At 40.6% G+C, this 18,168-nt stretch overlaps 2 protein-coding genes and 1 pseudogene across 2 annotated transcripts; all 3 read left to right on the plus strand.

Annotated features, from left to right (window-relative positions):
* Positions 1-266: 266 nt before the first annotated feature.
* LOC108166220 (zinc finger protein 436-like) lies at positions 267-3,061 on the plus strand. The gene is made up of 3 exons (XM_017304310.1): positions 267-615; positions 1,190-1,336; positions 1,800-3,061. Exon 3 carries the CDS (start codon positions 1,815-1,817, stop codon positions 2,967-2,969), a length of 1,155 nt encoding a protein of 384 aa, XP_017159799.1. The 5' UTR covers positions 267-615; positions 1,190-1,336; positions 1,800-1,814; the 3' UTR covers positions 2,970-3,061.
* Positions 3,062-4,329: 1,268 nt separating this feature from the next.
* On the plus strand, positions 4,330-8,606 carry LOC103463186 (zinc finger protein 37 pseudogene; annotated as a pseudogene).
* Positions 8,607-13,220: 4,614 nt separating this feature from the next.
* Positions 13,221-18,086, plus strand: prpf38a (pre-mRNA processing factor 38A). Its single transcript, XM_008406410.2, has 10 exons — positions 13,221-13,419; positions 14,170-14,329; positions 14,445-14,566; positions 15,588-15,673; positions 15,834-15,944; positions 16,024-16,130; positions 16,206-16,232; positions 16,306-16,403; positions 17,363-17,411; positions 17,779-18,086. Exons 1-10 carry the CDS (start codon positions 13,290-13,292, stop codon positions 17,822-17,824), a joined length of 936 nt encoding a protein of 311 aa, XP_008404632.1. The 5' UTR covers positions 13,221-13,289; the 3' UTR covers positions 17,825-18,086.
* Positions 18,087-18,168: the final 82 nt, after the last annotated feature.

The raw sequence follows: 18,168 nt of genomic DNA on the forward strand, positions 1-18,168 counted from the left end.
CTATCTATCTATCTATCTATCTATCTATCTATCTATCTATCTATCTATCTATCTATCTATCTATCTATCTATCTATCTATCTATCTATCTATCTAGGTTCCTGTATTAAATAATTAAAACATTAATAGAAAAAAATATTTTTATGTTTGGATTGTAACTCAAATACAATAAATTAATAGGTGATTAAAAATCCAAATGCTTAAAGTCGGAGTCGGAACTCAAAGAATGTGAACTGTTTCGAGTGCAAATATCCGTGTGGGACTTCCGGCGGAAGTAAACAAGAAGAAGCTAGTAGCGTTAGCCTCCAGGATTCCATCTGCATATGTTCGGGTAGAAAACAGTTTTTGCTTTGAGCTGAATATTTCACTGACTACATTAACAATATCTTCGGTTCCTCATCAGAGAGGATTAATCAGATCGACTTCCTGCTGCTGGAGAAAAATTCAGCAGCTTCGTCCGTCAGGAGGAAGAGATCGAAACCCAAATCACCTCGGAATCAACTGTTTGTTAAGTTTACGGCTCTGAATGAACTAACACTGGAAAACAGAAGATATGATCAAGGAACTAGTTAATACCGCGGAGGAAGCAGGACATGTCCGTGTTATCAGCTCGATGGTTTGTTTTCTTCATTACTGTTTGTGTTTAAGCTTAAACTCAGTTTGTGTTTGGAGTTTATTTCCAACTGAATGTCTGTTTATTTATTTATTTAGTAGTTATCATGGTGTAAAATACAAGAGGGGGTTAAAGGGGGGAGTAAAATGTTTTAAGTATATAATTTATGTAATCTTTAGTTCAACCTGTTCAGCTACAGTCTGTGATCCTTGGTATAAACATCAATTTTACATCAACATTTGTTTTTGCTACACTTTAATCTTTCAGATCATTAATCAAATAACAAAAATATCCCAGGTCTCTATTCAACTGACGCAAATAATGTATTTATAATTTCATTTCCTTTTGGGATTAATAAAGTATTTTTGAATGTTGAATTTAATTTGAATTATTACAGTATTGTAATGGACTCGGAATAGAAAGACATGATCTTTATTGCAGATTGAGATGGTGTGATACTTTGTTAGAAAAGACATTTAGTAAATATCTCAAAGTAAATGGTTGTAAAGATACTTTGTCTCCTCCTAACGGCTGACAGTGTAACTACACTTCCTGTAACAGGGATTTTCTGTTTTAGCAGCAACAGCAGCCTGACAGAGACCAGTTAGCCTCCAAGCTAATTGAGAACAAGAAGAAATGGGTTTCTTCTTAAAGAGGACAAAAAGGACGTCACACAGTAACTACTGGACATTTATTGGACTCTGAAATGCTACCAGCTCTTTCTGTAAGTAAACACGTGGTTCCGGGTCCTCAACCTGCCCACCTGCTGCTTCCTGCTGGACTCTGGGTGTCTCCATCCAATGCCGTGTCAGTTTGACAATATCAATATCACATGTAGCTTCATGTGAACATTTCTGGCTGTTCAGGGGCTGAAGGTTTCTGGAAACTTTCCTAAAATTTTCTACAAAAGTTCAGTTGGATTGGAAGTTCTTGAAAGTATTAAAAATTAAAATGATAAATATTACATGGAAATTTGGAGTAATTTAAACAATTTTTGATATCCAAAATTTACTTAAATTGCAAACAAATGTTATTGCATATTTGAATCTATTGATACTGATGACTTACTTATTTATTACCAACCATGGAAATAATTACAACCATCTCTTTAAATGACACTTTACTTTTTTTTCTCTTAATAAAAACATTTTACAGAAATGTAAATAATCTTCTGTTCTTCCTCTCAGATCCTCTAACGCATCATGTCTGTCACTACATGGGAGGTTCTGGAGGACAACTTTCTCATAACCAAAGAGAGAAACCTAACTGTTGGTTACAATACTCCAAACATTGCACAGATAAAAGTGGAAGAGGAGGAACCAGAACCTCAGCAGATGGTTGAGAAACAGGAGGAACCAGAACCAATCAAAGAAGAACAGGTTGAACTGAGGATCTCCCAGGATGAAGTGAAGCAGGAGACCATGGTGACTCCTGCTGATGAGGAAATATTCCACTCTGAGCAAGAACTGCAGCAGATGATGGAGACAAAAGAGGAACCAGAACCCTCACAGGTGAAAGAGGAACCAGAAGAACCAGAACCTGTGAAGGTTAAAGAGGAGGAGGATGATCTCTGCAGTGATCAGGATGGAGGTCAGCTGGTGGAGAAGCAGGAGGTTAACACCTGTCTGGTGACTCCTGCTGATGAACTTAAGGACAACAGAGAGCCAAACGAGGACCAACTTCTGTTTGAGAAGTGCCTTAAAGCTGAGGACCAGCATCAGCAAGGAAGCAACACGGGAGGAAACAACTCAAAACTAAAAGCACCTAAACTAAATATACCATCCTGTGAAATATGTGGCAAATGTTTCACTACATATAAGTACCTGACTGATCACATAAGAACTCACACAGGTGAGAAACCATATGCTTGTGAACTGTGTGATAAATGCTTTGCTGATTGTAGTGCCAGGGCCAAACATATGAAAACCCACACAGGTAGGAAGCCTTATCGCTGTCAAGTGTGTGGAAAATCATTCAGCCACTGTAGTAACTTAGCCAGACATATGAGAACACACACAGGGGAGAAACCATATTCTTGTGAAGCATGTGGTAAATCTTTTCGTCATGGTAATACGATGGCTCGACATATGAGAACCCACACAGGTGAAAAACCGTATACCTGTGAAGCGTGTGATAAATCCTTCATACAGCCCAGTGATTTGACCCGTCACCTTAGAAGTCACACAGGTGAGAAGTCTTTCTCCTGTCTGACGTGTGGAAAAGGTTTCACTAGACAATCCTCCTTGGCTGTGCACATGAGAACCCACACAGGGGAGAAACCCTACTCTTGTAAAATGTGTGGAAAGTCTTTTAGATATAGCAGCCATTTGAGTCGTCATGAGAACTCACACAGGTGAGAAGCTTCTCTCATGTCTGGGTGGTGGAAAAGGTTTCAGGGACAAAAAATACCTTGACTTTAGCCACAAGATTTAATACAGGGGAGAAACTGTATTTATGTGCAGAATACGGAAAGCAGTTTGGATAAAAATCACATGCTTTTCATCTGCTGATGAATAATAAAGAGATTATTTATAGATGATATAAAAATGTAATTTTCAGAGAGGATCATTTGCATACATTGCTAACTGGTATGATGTTGGCGTCACGGACAGTTGACGATTATTTCAGTAATTGATTAATCACGATTAATCTGATTAATTGAACAACTGTAAAGAGTACATTTACAACATCAGAAAATAATACTATACCTTTAACATTATTTAACATTAGCAGTTACAGAAAGCAAGGCCTTGTCTGCTCTTTTACTGTGTTTTAAATCACATATTTTTATTAATGAGGGCTGAATTCAGTCCCATACTTATTGGTTTTGTCTCTAATTAATGAAGTTGAAATGTCATTGCATTAATTATGTGTCTTGCTCTTAAATTGAATGAATCCTATGGCTACAAAAAATGCTGCAGCGTATCAAGTATTTTTCTTAGTATTGAGTTTGAAGCTTTAATATGATGACAGCCCTACATTTGTCACTTGTGTCTCTCCATACTTAATAAAAACAAATTGAAGTTCAATCAGTAAAGCAGTTCTAGATGTTTAATGAATAAACATGAATAGATGCTTTGTGGCTCATTTTATCCTTGAGTTTTTCAATGAGGGTCATTATTCAGTAAATAAGCCAAACTTCAGATGGAATATTAAATAAAAATTACAACGTTTATGTATGATTATTACATGTAAATATCTCAAGGTTTTAAATAATTTCCACTTTTATTTTGTATACAGAAATCATTGGTATTTAATGTAAATTCTGCATCTGTTTGTATTTATTATAAACCTGTTTATCTGTTGAACTTTTGGCTCATTTCTAAAGTCTTGACTTTTCTGCCTTTCTTTATATTTTCCTTTAAATCAGTCAGATTTTATTCAAATGTCATTTCACTAAGACCTGAAACAAAGTTATCTAAAAAATCATTACATGGTGAAGTATAAGTTAGTTGATAGGTATTTTTGACAACTTCTGTAAAAAGAACCACAGACAACTTATGTGAGTTTTTACTCAGAATTATAACAAAAAATTCTAACAGTACCTCCCCACACATGGATGCAAGTCTTTATTATACCCTTTATCAGAAATTCAAAGGAACTTCAAAATACATTTACTTATTCATCTCAAATAAAGAACAAAACATTTTTATTCTAATATCTATATTATTCATTAATTTGATGTTTCAGATGTAGAGTGGTCCTGCTTATGATGCTTATAATATTTAATATATTGACTTTTTCTACATTAATTGATTCTGTTTACTTATTTAAAATGTACTGCAGTATAGAAAATGTTTCCTTGATTGAACAAAGACTAATTCTTTATCATTTTCTTTGTAATTCACATTTTTACTGTTTGAATGTCTTTACAGAAGCCATTATTATAGCATTCGGTTTTTATGCTCCTCTAATATGGAACAAACATCCAGGAAACTGCAAAGTTCCTTTAAATCACGGCTAAAAACCAGTTTGTTTAGATTTTCCTTTGGTGAATAATAACAGGGAAATGGATTAATTTTAGTCTGGATTACAACTTTTCTTTACTTCAAAAACTCTATTTTGCCAATCTAATGTAAACATTGTTTTGTGCTTGTTATGTTTTATCGCTTTGAACTTCCTTGTTGCTGAAACGCACTACAGAAACAAACAACACTCCTGGCCGCCAGGTGGCAGTAGTGAACCCAGAAGACTGTTACCAACAGGAACGGTGAGGCTCAGGAGGGTTTGAAACAAAACAGTTGGTACTTTCAGCTCTTCAGAAACTCTGTTTTCCTATCATTCCTCCTCTGTGACTCTGATCGCATTTGAATCCATCATTTAGCGGTAATTTCCTCTGTTTTAGCTGCAACAACAGCCTGAAGGAGACCAGTTAGCCTCTGTGCTAACTGGGAAGCGAAGGTAACCAGTTTCCTTCTGGAGAACAGCTCTAAAAGGCCTCAAGGCGAAGAGTGTTGGACATTTATTGGACGCTTTTCTGTGCCCAGCTGTTTTTCTGAAGAACAATAAAAACAAGTTAGTAAGGTAAGAGAATCATCTTTAATCGGTTGTGACCGTAAATATTAACTATTTACCGCATCGATCGTCTCCGCTTGTCCAACATCTTGAGAGGGAAGCAGAGATCAGCTGGAGGTTAAATCATTTGACGCATAAGCACAAAAAAACGAAGAGTAGATGCCTCGTAGAAACAATACGTCAGCGCCGCCACCATCTTGTGAGTGGCAACGTTTCTTCAGGTAGCAACACAAGTCGGCTGGAAAACTGCATTTACACTGAGACCAGCTGATTTGGTAAAACAACCCAACAATATACACGATGATAATAATTAGAGTTCATCCACCACAGAACTATGTGCAATATAGAATATATTTTATTGTTATTTTCTTTTTTTATTCTAAAGCAGCCTTGTTACGGTTTGGAAAAGTATTTACGGCACATATTTCTGTTTTACTGCTAAATGTTTCACTAAAAGTTAAGTCTTTCTATGTTTACATTTCATTTTAAAGTTAGTGAGTGCAGCTTAGTTTGGATGTCCTCAGCAGTCCAGATGTTGTAACTTGTATATCTAGTTTTTTATTTTATTTTTTTAAATCTCATTAAATGTGTTTTACAGTGACAGTTTTACTCTTTATGTCCTCAGGCCTCCACAGCGTCATGTCTGTCACTACATGGGAGGTTCTGGCTGATAATCTATTAATAACCAAAGAGAGGAACTTGATTGTTGATCACAAGATTTCAAATCCTGTAGACATAAAAGAGGAACCGGGAGAAACGGATCCACAACAGATCACTGAGACGAAAGAGGAACCAGAACCTCTGTCAATTAAAGAACAGACTGAACTGAGGATCTTTCAGGATGATGGGCAGCTTTTACTGAAGCAGGAGAGCAACGTCTCTACGGTGACGCCTGCTGAGGAGGAAATACTCCATAATGAACCAGAACTGGAGCAGAGGATGGAGACAAAGGAGGAACCAGAACTTATACAGATTAAGGAGGAGCAGGAGGATTTCTGCAGCGATCAGGATGGGAAGCGGATTGTACTAAAACAGGAACCTGTTGAGCTAAGGCACAGCAGTGAACCAGAACCAAACAAGAACCAGAACCTCTCTGGGATCCATCCTGAAGATGCGAACCGTCATGAACAAGGAAGCAACCATGAAGACTCAGGATCCAGTAAAGATCTGGAGCTTCTGGACATCAGAAATCACAGGGACAATGTGGACAGTTCAGAACTAGAACGTCATAAAAATGTTCCTTCTTGTGAAATATGTGGCAAATCCTTCACAAGACGTAAATACTTGACGTCTCACATGCAAACTCATACAGGAGAGAAGCCACATCCTTGTACGCTCTGTGATAAGTCATATAAGCGGAGTAGCGAGTTAGCACGACACATAAAGGCTCACACAGGTGAGAAACCCTACCCCTGTGAATTGTGCAGTAAATCTTTCAGACAGAGCAGTGAGTTGGCGGGTCACATGAAAACCCATACAGGTGAGAAGCTGCATATGTGTAAGGTATGTGGTAAATCCTTCGGTGGCAGCAGTAGCATGGCGCGGCACATGAAAACTCACACTGGAGAGAAACCCTTTGCTTGCAAAGTGTGTGGCAAGTCTTTTGCTTTTAGTAGTCGTTTGAATGTTCACACAAGAATCCACACTGGAGAAAGACCATATTCTTGTGAAGTCTGTGGTAAGTCCTTCAGGAAAAACTGTCATTTAACTATTCATATGAGAACGCACACAGGCGAGAAACCATATTCCTGTGAAGTTTGCGGGAAGTCGTTTAGTGAATGTAGCAGAGTGGCCAGACATATGAGGAGTCATACACATGAGAAGCCGTATACTTGCAAAGTTTGTGGTAACTCCTTCCGGTACGGCAGCAATTTGACTGAACACATGATAACTCATACAGGCGAAAAGCCCCATTCCTGTAAGGTGTGTGGTAAATCTTTTACTGAATGTGGTAGCATGGGCAGACATATGAGAACTCACAAAGCAGAGGAGAGATATTTTTCACCTGAAGCAGAATAGTCAACACATGGTCACGTGCTTTTGAGACTGTCATAGTTGTACACCTTTCATACACTGAGCAGACGGCAGTTTGACCCGGGCCTGAAAGGCCACAATGTAAAATGGTTGACACACCATCAATACATCCCTCTGGAAGTGTGCACATACCTGTAAACGTTTAGCTCTGAGGTTTAATGCAGATTTGAAAGCAAATTTAGTTTGTTGTAACATTGACGGAGCAAAGACTGCAAAAGTTGTAGACGTCCAGAACAGAGTGACTGGTCAATCCTCCATTATCACTCTGATCTGAGAAGTGACTGAATTGACAGTCTTATGCAGATAATACAATGTTGATGGTGGAGCAAAACAATCTCCCATTTTTAAAGGACTGACTGCAGTTGGACCATCTGCTTGAGCCTCATGAAGCGGCACTTCACCAGGCCTGGGTAAAAATATTCTATTTTTGCTTATGTGTCACATTTAACGTTTTTAGACTATCAAAATTATTTTAACTCTGTATTAACAGTGTATACAAATAACATATTTTAAATGATGATTCCATTCATTAAGAGATAATAAAGCTATCCAAACCAACCTGGCTCTATGTGGAAAACTAATTGCTTCATAGCTAGTTATGCTGCTACAGTCTTTAAAATCACCACTGAGAGATTGTGGCCAACTCTCCTTTTCAGAAGTGGTTTAATTCAGATATGGAGGAGTTCACTGGGTGAATGGTGTAAAAATGGCCTTATTACTGTATTTGAGTTGGATTCATGTCTGTGGTTTGGCTGGTCCCCTCGAAAACTTCCCCTAGGCTGACATTACTACTTTGCATCATCATTCTGCTGCAGAACCAAAGTGTAGTTGAGCTTAAGGTCCGGTACAGATGGCTGGACATTGTCCTTTAGGATTTTCTGCTTGAGGGGAAAATCCATTATTCCATTAATTATGGCCTGTAGTTACGATCGTAAAGAGTCAAAGTAGCCCTAGACCATCACTCCTTTAAATTTTTGTGATATTGTTAGTTTTACGACATGTAACATGATGAACATCTTCCAAGAAGATCCACATCTATCTCATCAGTCCAGAGAAATTTCTCTAAAAAGTCTTTGCGATTATCAAAACGTTTTCTGGTAACTGCAACAGGTTTTTGTCCCTTCAGGGCCAACATCCTGCAGCTGCAGGTGGGCCTCCTTTCCAGCTAACCCAAATAAATTGGGTCATTAGCAGGACTTTGCTGAACTAGACTGTATAATGAAAATGTAACTCAGTCTTGATGCTTATTTCACTGATAAATTGGATAAAAATTACATCACTTTCCTGATTCAACAAAGAACAGATTAAATAAGTTGCACATGAACATTAATTCATCTGTTGTAGCTTTAATCTGCTGAAATGACTGTTTAAAGGTTTGTAACAAGTTTTGGATTCGTTTCATCGGAAAATATCGGACCATAAAAATAAAGCCACGTCTGTAATTTTATGTCATTTGTGCAGTTTTTTTTTTTTGTTTCTTTACATAAACATAGACATGCTCACAACAATAAACTGATTCCCAAAATTCAGTTTTTTGGCAGAAATGTGTTCCTCTGTGGCCAATTGTTTTTCTTCATCTATTGGCCTTTGAGCCATTTTGAAATTTTAGCAGTCTCTTCTGTGACTAAGATTAACAGTATAAGATAATACATAATCCCATAGATATATATACATCAGTGATGTGCGGTCAGGGGAGGCAGCATCATGGAAAATAATATATAATAAAATAATTTATATTGCTAATTTCACCCGATGGTTTGTACTATAAAGCAGTGGTCCCCAACCCCCGGTCCGTGGACCGGTACCGGGCCGCACAAGAAATAGTGAAATATTTCCGTTTTATGTATTATTTGAGTCTGGAGGAACTTTTATTTTGAAAATCCTTTAACCGGATTCTCTCGGTTACTTGCACGCCAACACTGAGCCCACAAGCAGCAAAATGAGTAAGAAACAGATCAGATGTCTTTGGAAAGTTTCTTTGCAAAGGGAAAAATTCCCAGAGAAGAGACAGGAGAATGGATTTATCCCGGACCGGTAGGTGAGTCTCACATTACAAGCCGCTCTGCGTAACATGCGGCGACCGGCTGCTAATGAGGCAATGAAGCTTCAAGCTGCTTCGCCACGTAGAGACCAAGCAGGCTGTGGACATAAGCAACACATCGGGTGTTATTGTCTCCATCAGTCCCAGATGGACCCGTCTCGTTGCAGAGAAACAAGTTCAGGGCTCCCGTTAGTCATTATCGTGAGTTACAATTTTCACGAAAGTAAAATGTTCGTTTTTGTGCCACATCTGTATCTTATTTTGAAGGGATGTATAAACGTTACCATAGCGACCAGAGTCAGAGCGTTTGGGCAGTGGTCGAGAGGAGATGAGTAGAGCTTGTGAGTCTTAAGTCTGGTTTAGATGGAAAGATTTAAGAATGTCGGCCGATTCTCCAAACCTCTGTGACCACAGAGCTGATAAAAGTCCAACAGGTTCGATCGGTTCGTGTGTCCAAGGCAGGAGCAACACGAACCGATTCCAGTCAGAACATCCCGATTCCAGAGGATAATCCAGTAAAACCCTCAACATAGCGGGAATTTAGAATAACCAAACACGGATGATGATGTAGAAGCAACAGTGATAGTTTGTGGAGTCATTTTAAGAGATAAAAGACGTAACAAAAAGAAAAGGAGGTGGATGAAAGACGACGGGAGCAGCCGCTCTATTTGCTGCACTATGATTTGGAGGTGAATATGTTTTTTCATAGTTAATATTTTTAACTGAATAAACATAATAATGACCTTTAGATTTAATAATAAAAATTTCCACATATCATCTCCGATGTCCACCGGACTCAGTTGCTCATATGTCAGCTGTTTAGGATTCCCCTCTGTTCTGACGTCACCGCGCTTTCTGATTGGCTACCTGTCACATTCAGCAGGTTGTATTCTCGTTCCCAGACAGGAAAAACCCCACAGGCTGCGATAAAAACTCCAAGACAACCCAAATTGGGCATATTCAGTATTTAGTGGGAACACCAACAGGCAGAAGCCTTATCTGACTCTTCATCCCCCCTCCTCTTCTCCCCCCCGGGCTGCAAGACAATTTCCAAGTCTTGACCAGTCCGCGGTAATAAAAAGGTTGGGGACCACTGCTATAAAGTACCTATTTTTTTCTTAGTTTAGCCAATTCTGATTATTTTTTCTTCAAAATCTCTGTATGAGAGGAGGAAGGATGAAGACCGGTTCGTCTCTGCTTCATTTATGAAAGTCATTTCTCTGCAGATGACTGCAGATTCACGTTCTGCAGTTTGAATCAGCTGAAACGGTCACATCCCTGAAGACCAGAACCAGAAGATCTCAGAGGTCTGGAACAGCAGGTCTTTACTGTATTGTGGTGCAAAGCCACTCAGTTATTTATAAACCTACAGCAGTATTGATGTCTGTCATCAGCATATTTAATGTCCATGTTAATTTAAGAAGAAATAAATAATCCACATTTAGATAATTGGTTTACTGCAAAAACACAAATCCACCCTTTGCCTTTTTTATTACATTTGCCCCCCAGCTCCAAAACAATGTCTACTACAAAAGCAACTTTTGAGATATTTCTTTAATGTAACACATAATACTTCTGTATGTATTCCAAAAATGTTTTGAATAACTAAAAAAGTTAGTTTTGATATTTGTTCTGTATTTTAAAGAATCCAGATGTAATATATTGAAATACAGTTTCAGAAAGTCACTGAGGTCCATTTGGTTTGTGTTTTATGCGTTTTAGTTTCCTACAAGCACAGAGAATCCAGGTTTTAATTGATAAAACACTGTGTTGCCCCATAATTTCATCTTCTTAGAAATTCCCTCCAGTTTGTTCTGGACACTAAACGTTTTATTCAGTTCCGTGGTCTGAAAATCATCTCCCCTGAGCCTCTGACCTCTGACCTTCACTCTCTGTCTGCTGTTAATCACCCATCAGTAAGTGATTCTGTGGACTATTACAATCAGGAGCTTTTGGAGCTCCATGCTCCTCTTAAGTCGAGACTGGTGTCTTTCTCCCGTTCAGCCCCTTGGTTTACTAGTGAGCTGTGGAATATGAAAACCGCTGGTCGTGCCATCGAGAGACGTGTAAAATCTTCCGGTCTCTCTGTTCATAAACAGGCTTACAGGGAACATCAGAAAGCCGTAGGCCTTTCCCTCAGGAAAGCCTGATCTCAGTATTATTCCAACATTCTCAATAGCTGGGAAACTCTAAACAGCTTTCTTCTACAATACATCACCTCTTTAATCCCCACAAACAAATCTATGCTGAAGATATGACTCAAAAATGCAATTTGTTTCTGTCATTTTTCAAAATCTCTGACTCCCGACTGGCCTCTGCGTCTGTGCCTTTTGGGTTGAACTGCTTTGATGACGTTGCTCAAAGCCAGGTAGAGACTTTCCTTAAGGGAATGAAACCCTCTTTCTCTGCACTTGATCCTTTTCCCTCCTCACTTATAAAATCAAATCGCGCTGCAATAAGCCCATTAATTACTCAAATTATAAATAAATCACTGAAATCCGGCCATGTCCCTCTGTCTCTTAAAACTGCCATCATCAAACCCCTTCTAAAAAAACCCACTCTGGATCCTGATTCCTTTTCCAATTATCGTCTTATTTCTCACCTTCCTTTTCTTCCTAAAGTGCTGGAAAAGGCAGTTGCTGCCCAACTCCAGCGCCACCTTCAAAGAAATGACAAACTTCAGTCTGGTTTCCGTCCTGCTCATGGTACTGAGACGGCCCTGCTAACAGTTACTAACGATGTTCTCATGGCTGCTGATTCTGGCTGCACTTCCATTCTTGTCCTCCTTGATCTCACTGTGGACCAAAACATTCTCCTACACCGTCTGCATGTGGAAGTCGGTCTCTGTGAATCTGTCCTGGATTGGTTTCAATCTTTTCTTTCTGAGAGGCTGGAATGTGTCTGCCTTGGCAACTCCAAGTCCCAGGCCGTTAGTGTGACCTGTGGTGTCCCGCAGGGGTCAGTTCTAGGGCCTATGCTTTTTTCTCTTTACATGCTGCCTTTAGGTAAAATCATAACATTTCATTTCACTGTTATGTGGACGATTTGCAACTTTACATTAGAACGGGATCATCTTCTACTTCACCTCCACTTACTGCGCTGACGTCCTGCCTGGAGGAGATTAAGACTTGGATGAACCAGAACTTTCTTCAGTTGTACTGCTCCATAATCGAGGCCAAACTGATCGGAACGCCTCACTGGTTCAATCCTCGACTGACGAGTATTTCATTCTCTGTACAAGACATTCCCATTTCCTCCGTTGTTACAAACCTTGGAGTTCGAATGTACTCCCATCTCACATTTGAAAATCCCATTAAGCACCTGTTTAAAACCTGTTTTTTCATCTTCACAATATTACCAACATTGGTTCATCTCTCTCCCGTTCTGATGCTGAGACCCTCATCCACGCCTTTGTCTCCTCCAGGGTCATCTACTGTAACTCTCTGTTTATTGGAATCCACAGAAAACACCTTCAGAGGCTTCAATGTGTTCAAGCTGCCAGGATCCTATGAGACTTAGAGATTGGACCACATCTATACGAGCTTCACTGGCTTCCTGTAACTTATAGGATTCAGTATAAAATTGCACTTATCATTCATCACTGCCTATATGGAACCTCACCGGATTATTTGAAGGACCTCCTTATTTCACATTCAACTTCTAGATCCTTACGATCCCAAGCCTGTAATCTTCTCCACCTTCCTCGATCAACACTAAGGACTATGGGTGATCAGGTATTTGCTGTGGCTCCTCGTCTATGGATTTCTCTCCCGGACTATTTGAGAGCCCGGCAATTATTGTCTGACTTTAAAACCGGCCTGAAAATTTTTATTTTTAGACAAGCCTACTCCGCTTTTAAATGACTATCTTTTTTTGATTGTTGATTTTCTCATGTATTAAATTTTGAACGTAAGCCATTTCATTTGAATTGAGTAGTTTCCAGTAAAACAGTGACACCTGCTGGACAGGATGGGTATTAACAGTCCCATTCAACCCCCGCTCTCGCTACAAAGCTGAACCGGAAGTCATTCTTGACGTTTCCTCTGTTAGCTTGCGTTTGCCTCGTTGCTAACACAGTTTCCCTCCGATGGCAAACAGAACCGTTAAAGATGCAAACAGCATCCACGGAACCAACCCGCAATACCTGGTGGAGAAAATCATCCGGACCCGAATCTATGAGTCCAAATACTGGAAGGAGGAATGTTTCGGTCTGACCGGTCAGTGAGTTAGCATGTTAGCTCCCTGAAGGCTAACCTCAGCGAGATTTCATTTAACCCCTGCAGGGCTGCTTGACGGTGGTAATTATGGTTAAAATGCAGGTTTTCTCAACTCATTACATTTGGATATGTTTCTATTAACGTTTTCTGTAAAATAGTTGTTTTTAATTTAAGTTAATATGGTACTAAATTGCCTTTTCCGTTGAGAAACATTCAAATTAGTTCTATGAATTTAGTGGATTTGATGTAAGATAAAACAACAAGCAAGAAACTTTACATTATAATAAAGATCAGATAAAACTTTATTCTCTATTGAGGTTGAATTTTTCCTTTTTATTTATGAAGTAAAATACAGACAGAATGTCAGCAGTTTGTACAGAGAAATAAAACTTTGTGCACCATGACTAGCTTTCCTTACTTGGTTAAGAACAATTATTGCGCTGATCCTGCAGAAAAAAGTAACACCTGATCACTAATTTGTTGAATCAGTTAATTATCTTCATATTACATAAACTAGCAGCATTTCTAGTTGTTTTGTATCATATTTATCATGCATATCAGTAATATTTTCATTGCTGGGGTTTGTGATCAGTGCTGAACCCATTTTTTGTTTCCATCTACAAACGTCATCTCTCTCCCAGTTTGATGTTTCCTGGGTTCATCTCTGGCTTCATGTTTGGTTCCTCAGTTTCTCCCCCCGCAGATGGTTTTGGTTTCAATAAACTCAGTTTGTTGTCTGTCTGTGTGCAGCGGAGCTGGTGGTGGACAAAGCCATGGAGCTGAAGTTTGTGGGAGGAGTTTATGGCGGGAACATCAAGCCGACTCCGTTCCTCTGCCTCACGCTGAAGATGCTCCAGATCCAGCCGGAGAAAGACATCATCGTGGAGTTCATCAAAAACGAGGATTTTAAGTGAGATTCCTCCAGATTTCAGGCTTTTCTCGAGAAGCCGCAGGTCGGCCGGACCTACTGGACCTGCCGCTGGTCCATGACGTTCAGAGGAAATGTTTCCTGTCTGTTTCCTCAGGTACGTCCGTCTGCTGGGAGCCATGTACATGAGGCTGACTGGTACCGCCGTGGACTGCTACAAGTACCTGGAGCCGCTCTACAACGACTACAGGAAGATCAAGAGTCAGAACCGGAACGGAGGTGAGCCGGTGGAGATCCACTGAGACCGGAACCGAGACGAGTTCTGGGAAAAGACGGGAAACCCAAGAGATTCTTTAGGTTGAAGCCACATCTGGTTTCTTTTACTCATGAATTATGTCAGTGATGTCATGTAGAGATGAACTGATCACTGCTGATGCCTGAGGATCAGTACCGACCGACCCGATTCAGAAAAACAGCTGATTTAACTTAAAACATTTCTGTTTTTAAACAGAGACATTAATGTTCTGAATTACAAATTTATCTGATGGCTGCAAAATTATCAGCAAACTGAGACACATGAATATTTTCTCCAGCTTGGTCAAACATGTAAAAGCAACTTTAATTTCTTCAGTGCAGTTAAGATTATAACAGACAGTGAAAAATAAATAATAAAGAAAATGAAACTGACAAAAACAACAAGCTGATTATGTTGGTCAAATGTAAAAATACAAAAATAAACCTTCAGTCAAATGGCTCAGAAACTGCAATTAGGAATTCTAAGTATAATGTAAAATAATACAGCATATAAATAGATCGAATAGATCTGCCCTCAGTGATACTCGTAATCGATACAGATATTAATATCTGATCGGTGTTTTACTTCCTGGTTTATGTCTGAATCTTTTGCCAGGAAAAGATTCAGATTTAAAACTTAAAAGTTTATTTAGAAGAAAATATGAGCTGAAACTTTTCCTGCCAGAGGAGCAGGTTGAGTTTCTGCTGAGTTCAAATCTGCAAAGACCTTCGACCTCTCTGGACTTTCATCAAAACCCTGCAGTTTATTAGTAGAAGCTGTGAATCTTTACTGGTTTTACTGGTTCTACTGGTGTGGTGGGAGGATGCTGGGTTCATCCTCTGACCTGAAGCCTGTTTAGGTTTGGACCTGGGACAGAACCAGACTCATTCTTAGTCTTGTGTGTGTGTGTGTGTGTGTGTGTCTGTTTGTGTGTGTGTGTGTGTGTGTGTGTGTGTGTGTGTGTGTGTGTGTGTGTGTGTGTGTGTGTGTGTGTTCGGCGTTGAGAGTTTGAGCGGATGCATGTTGATGAGTTCATCGATGAGCTGCTTCACGCAGAGAGAGTGTGTGACATCATCCTGCCGCGGCTTCAGGTTTGTCCGTCGGTCCGGTCCGGTTTGGTCCGGTCCGGATCGGTTCAGACAGGAAGTTCTTTCCAGTTGCTGGTTCTCGGCTTCCTGCCGTGTGTTTGAACCTTCTTCTTCACGCCCTGGTCCGATTCAAGGTGACTCCATGTTGTTCTTTGTGCTGCAGAAGAGGCAGGTTCTGGAGGAAGCCGAGATGCTGGACCCGCGGGTCAGCGCTCTGGAGGAAGACCTGGACGAGGTGGAGAGCAGCGAGGAAGAGGACGAGGAAGAGGAGAAGGTCTTTCTGAAGCTCCTATAAATGACGGGAAGTTTCTCCTCTCCTTCAACGTTTTAAATCTCTCCTCTCCGGTCTGCAGTTCGAGAGGCTGCCGAGCCCGGAGCCCCACAGACGCGGTCACCGTGACAACGACCGGCCTCGGCGCTCGCCGTCGCCTCGCCACAGACGCAGCCGCTCTCCTCGCCGGTTCGTTGTCGCCCGTTTATCGATCAGAGCCGATCTGTTGCCGCGGCGACGCTAACCTGACTGTTTGCCTTTCAGGCGGAGCCGATCGCCCAAGAGACGAAGGTTCGACTCCGTCGACCCGACGCCGGTTTGGGTTCTGCTCGGACTCTAAACGTGTTTTGTTTTGTCTGAACAGCCCGTCGCCTCGCAGAGAGAGAGAGCGCCACCGCAGCAAGAGCCCGCGGCGCCACCGCAGCCGCTCCAGGGACAGGCGGCACCGCTCCAAATCGCCCGGTAGGTTCTGCTCTCTGACGGCCCGGGCTCAGCATTACAGTCGGGTTAAGGTCTGGACTTTGACTAGGCCACTGCAGCTCCATTCTGTTAACTGCTGTGTGGACAGACTGACTCACATTTAACTTTGGCTGCAACTTTTAGCAAAAATAGTCGACAAATTTCTCAGCAGGAAGTCATGAGGACAGAAACGCTCCCGGTTCTGACCCAGTTCTGACCCGGTTCTGACCCGGTTCTGTTGCCTCTCAGGTTTCCTGCAGCATTTTGGATTTATAAGAGGAGAAAGTAAATGTGCTGCAGTGCATGACTAGGAAATGAAATGACGTGTTGATTAATTTTCTTTTTAAAATAAAATAACAAAATGTTCATTTACCTGAGATAAATATGAATTTGATTCATGCATCTCTAGTTTTTTAAACATTTACCATATATAACTATTTATTTTGTGACCCCTCTGGGCTTCCGTAGCGAACCTGCTGGGTGAGACATGTTTAGGTTTGAGCTCTGGACCTCAATGGCATCGGGATCGGTTCTGGTCCGATAAGTAAACTGGGTCGAGATGAACATCTGATGTTGGGTTCTGACTTGTTGCTGTTTGTATTTCTGGTTGGTCAGTTTGGTCAGGTGACGTCAGTTTGGTCAGGTGACGTCAGTTTGGTCAGGTGAGGTCAGTTTGGTCATGTGACGTCAGTTTGGTCAGGTGAGGTCAGTTTGGTCAGGTGACGTCAGTTTGGTCAGGTGAGGTCAGTTTGGTCAGGTGACCCGGCTTCCTGGTAAATCCTGAATATTCCCTGAACTCTCTCAGGATGTTCTTCCTTCCCCATCGTCTGCAGTTGAATCTGTCACTTTGTTTTAACATTTCAAACCTGCAGCTTCAGTTTGAGTTCAGATGTTAAAGCTGCAGGACAGATGTTTTCTCCTGCTGCATGATGGGAAATAAATGTCAGCTGTTTGTCCATCAGGTCACCACAGAAGCCACAGACATCGGAGCCACTCCAAAACCCCGGAGCGGTGAGTCCGGATCGCGTCCGTCTCCAGCAGGTTGAATCTGAGTTTAGCAACAAACATTTTCATTTGGCAGCAGAAACTCCTGCTGGACGCCTTCATGGGTAAAAACCAGTGGGTTTAAAGTGCTGAGGTTTCAACCAGTTTAAAACATTAGCAGTGACATTTCAGATTTCATATTTCATTTAATCTGAAGCAGTTGAATGTTTGTCAGGGTTTAAGTGTGTAGATTTATCCTGGAGTTTATCTCAAACTGTATTTTTACCACTTTGTGTTTAGACTCGTTCAGGTTTTTCCATTAAAATCAGTAAAATCCTGATTTCTGCTCCTGGTTCTGTTGGACTGAAAGGTTCTGTTTGCTTTACTCTCACAGAAGCTCCAAAAAGAGCCACAAGAAGAGCCGGAGAGGAAACGACTGACCTCGGTCCCTCTGAACGCTGTCACTTCATCCTCCACCAAACTCTTCCTTTCAATCTTCTACTTGACTTTTTTATTTTTATTCTTATTCCAGCTGTTTCAGGTTCTGATCATCTGGACCTCTGATGGTTCTGGAAACAAAACCATATTCTCCAGATGCTTTAGGCGCCTCAGATAAAACTGTAAATAGTGAAATGTTGTTGTTTTTTTTCAGTTTCTGAACAATGAAAACATCCCAGAAATAAAAACCTTGTTATAAGATGACGTCTTAATGCTTTGAGTAAGTTAACGGGACTTTTTCAGGTGGAATAAAACGAATATTGGAGAAGCTGATGGATGTAATACG

The sequence above is a fragment of the Poecilia reticulata genome, linkage group LG4 (assembly GCF_000633615.1).
Source record: "Poecilia reticulata strain Guanapo linkage group LG4, Guppy_female_1.0+MT, whole genome shotgun sequence".
Lineage (NCBI taxonomy): Eukaryota > Metazoa > Chordata > Actinopteri > Cyprinodontiformes > Poeciliidae > Poecilia > Poecilia reticulata.

What these genes read in the sequence shown, in the direction of transcription:
- LOC108166220 (XM_017304310.1), top strand. Translation starts at nt 1,815, where the DNA reads ATGTCTGTCACTACATGGGAGGTTCTGGAGGACAACTTTCTCATAACC.
- prpf38a (XM_008406410.2), top strand. Translation starts at nt 13,290, where the DNA reads ATGGCAAACAGAACCGTTAAAGATGCAAACAGCATCCACGGAACCAAC. An exon ending in TCATCCTGCCGCGGCTTCAG is followed by an intron (nt 15,674 to 15,833) that starts GTTTGTCCGTCG and finishes TTTGTGCTGCAG; the next exon opens with AAGAGGCAGGTTCTGGAGGA. An exon ending in AGGACGAGGAAGAGGAGAAG is followed by an intron (nt 15,945 to 16,023) that starts GTCTTTCTGAAG and finishes TCCGGTCTGCAG; the next exon opens with TTCGAGAGGCTGCCGAGCCC.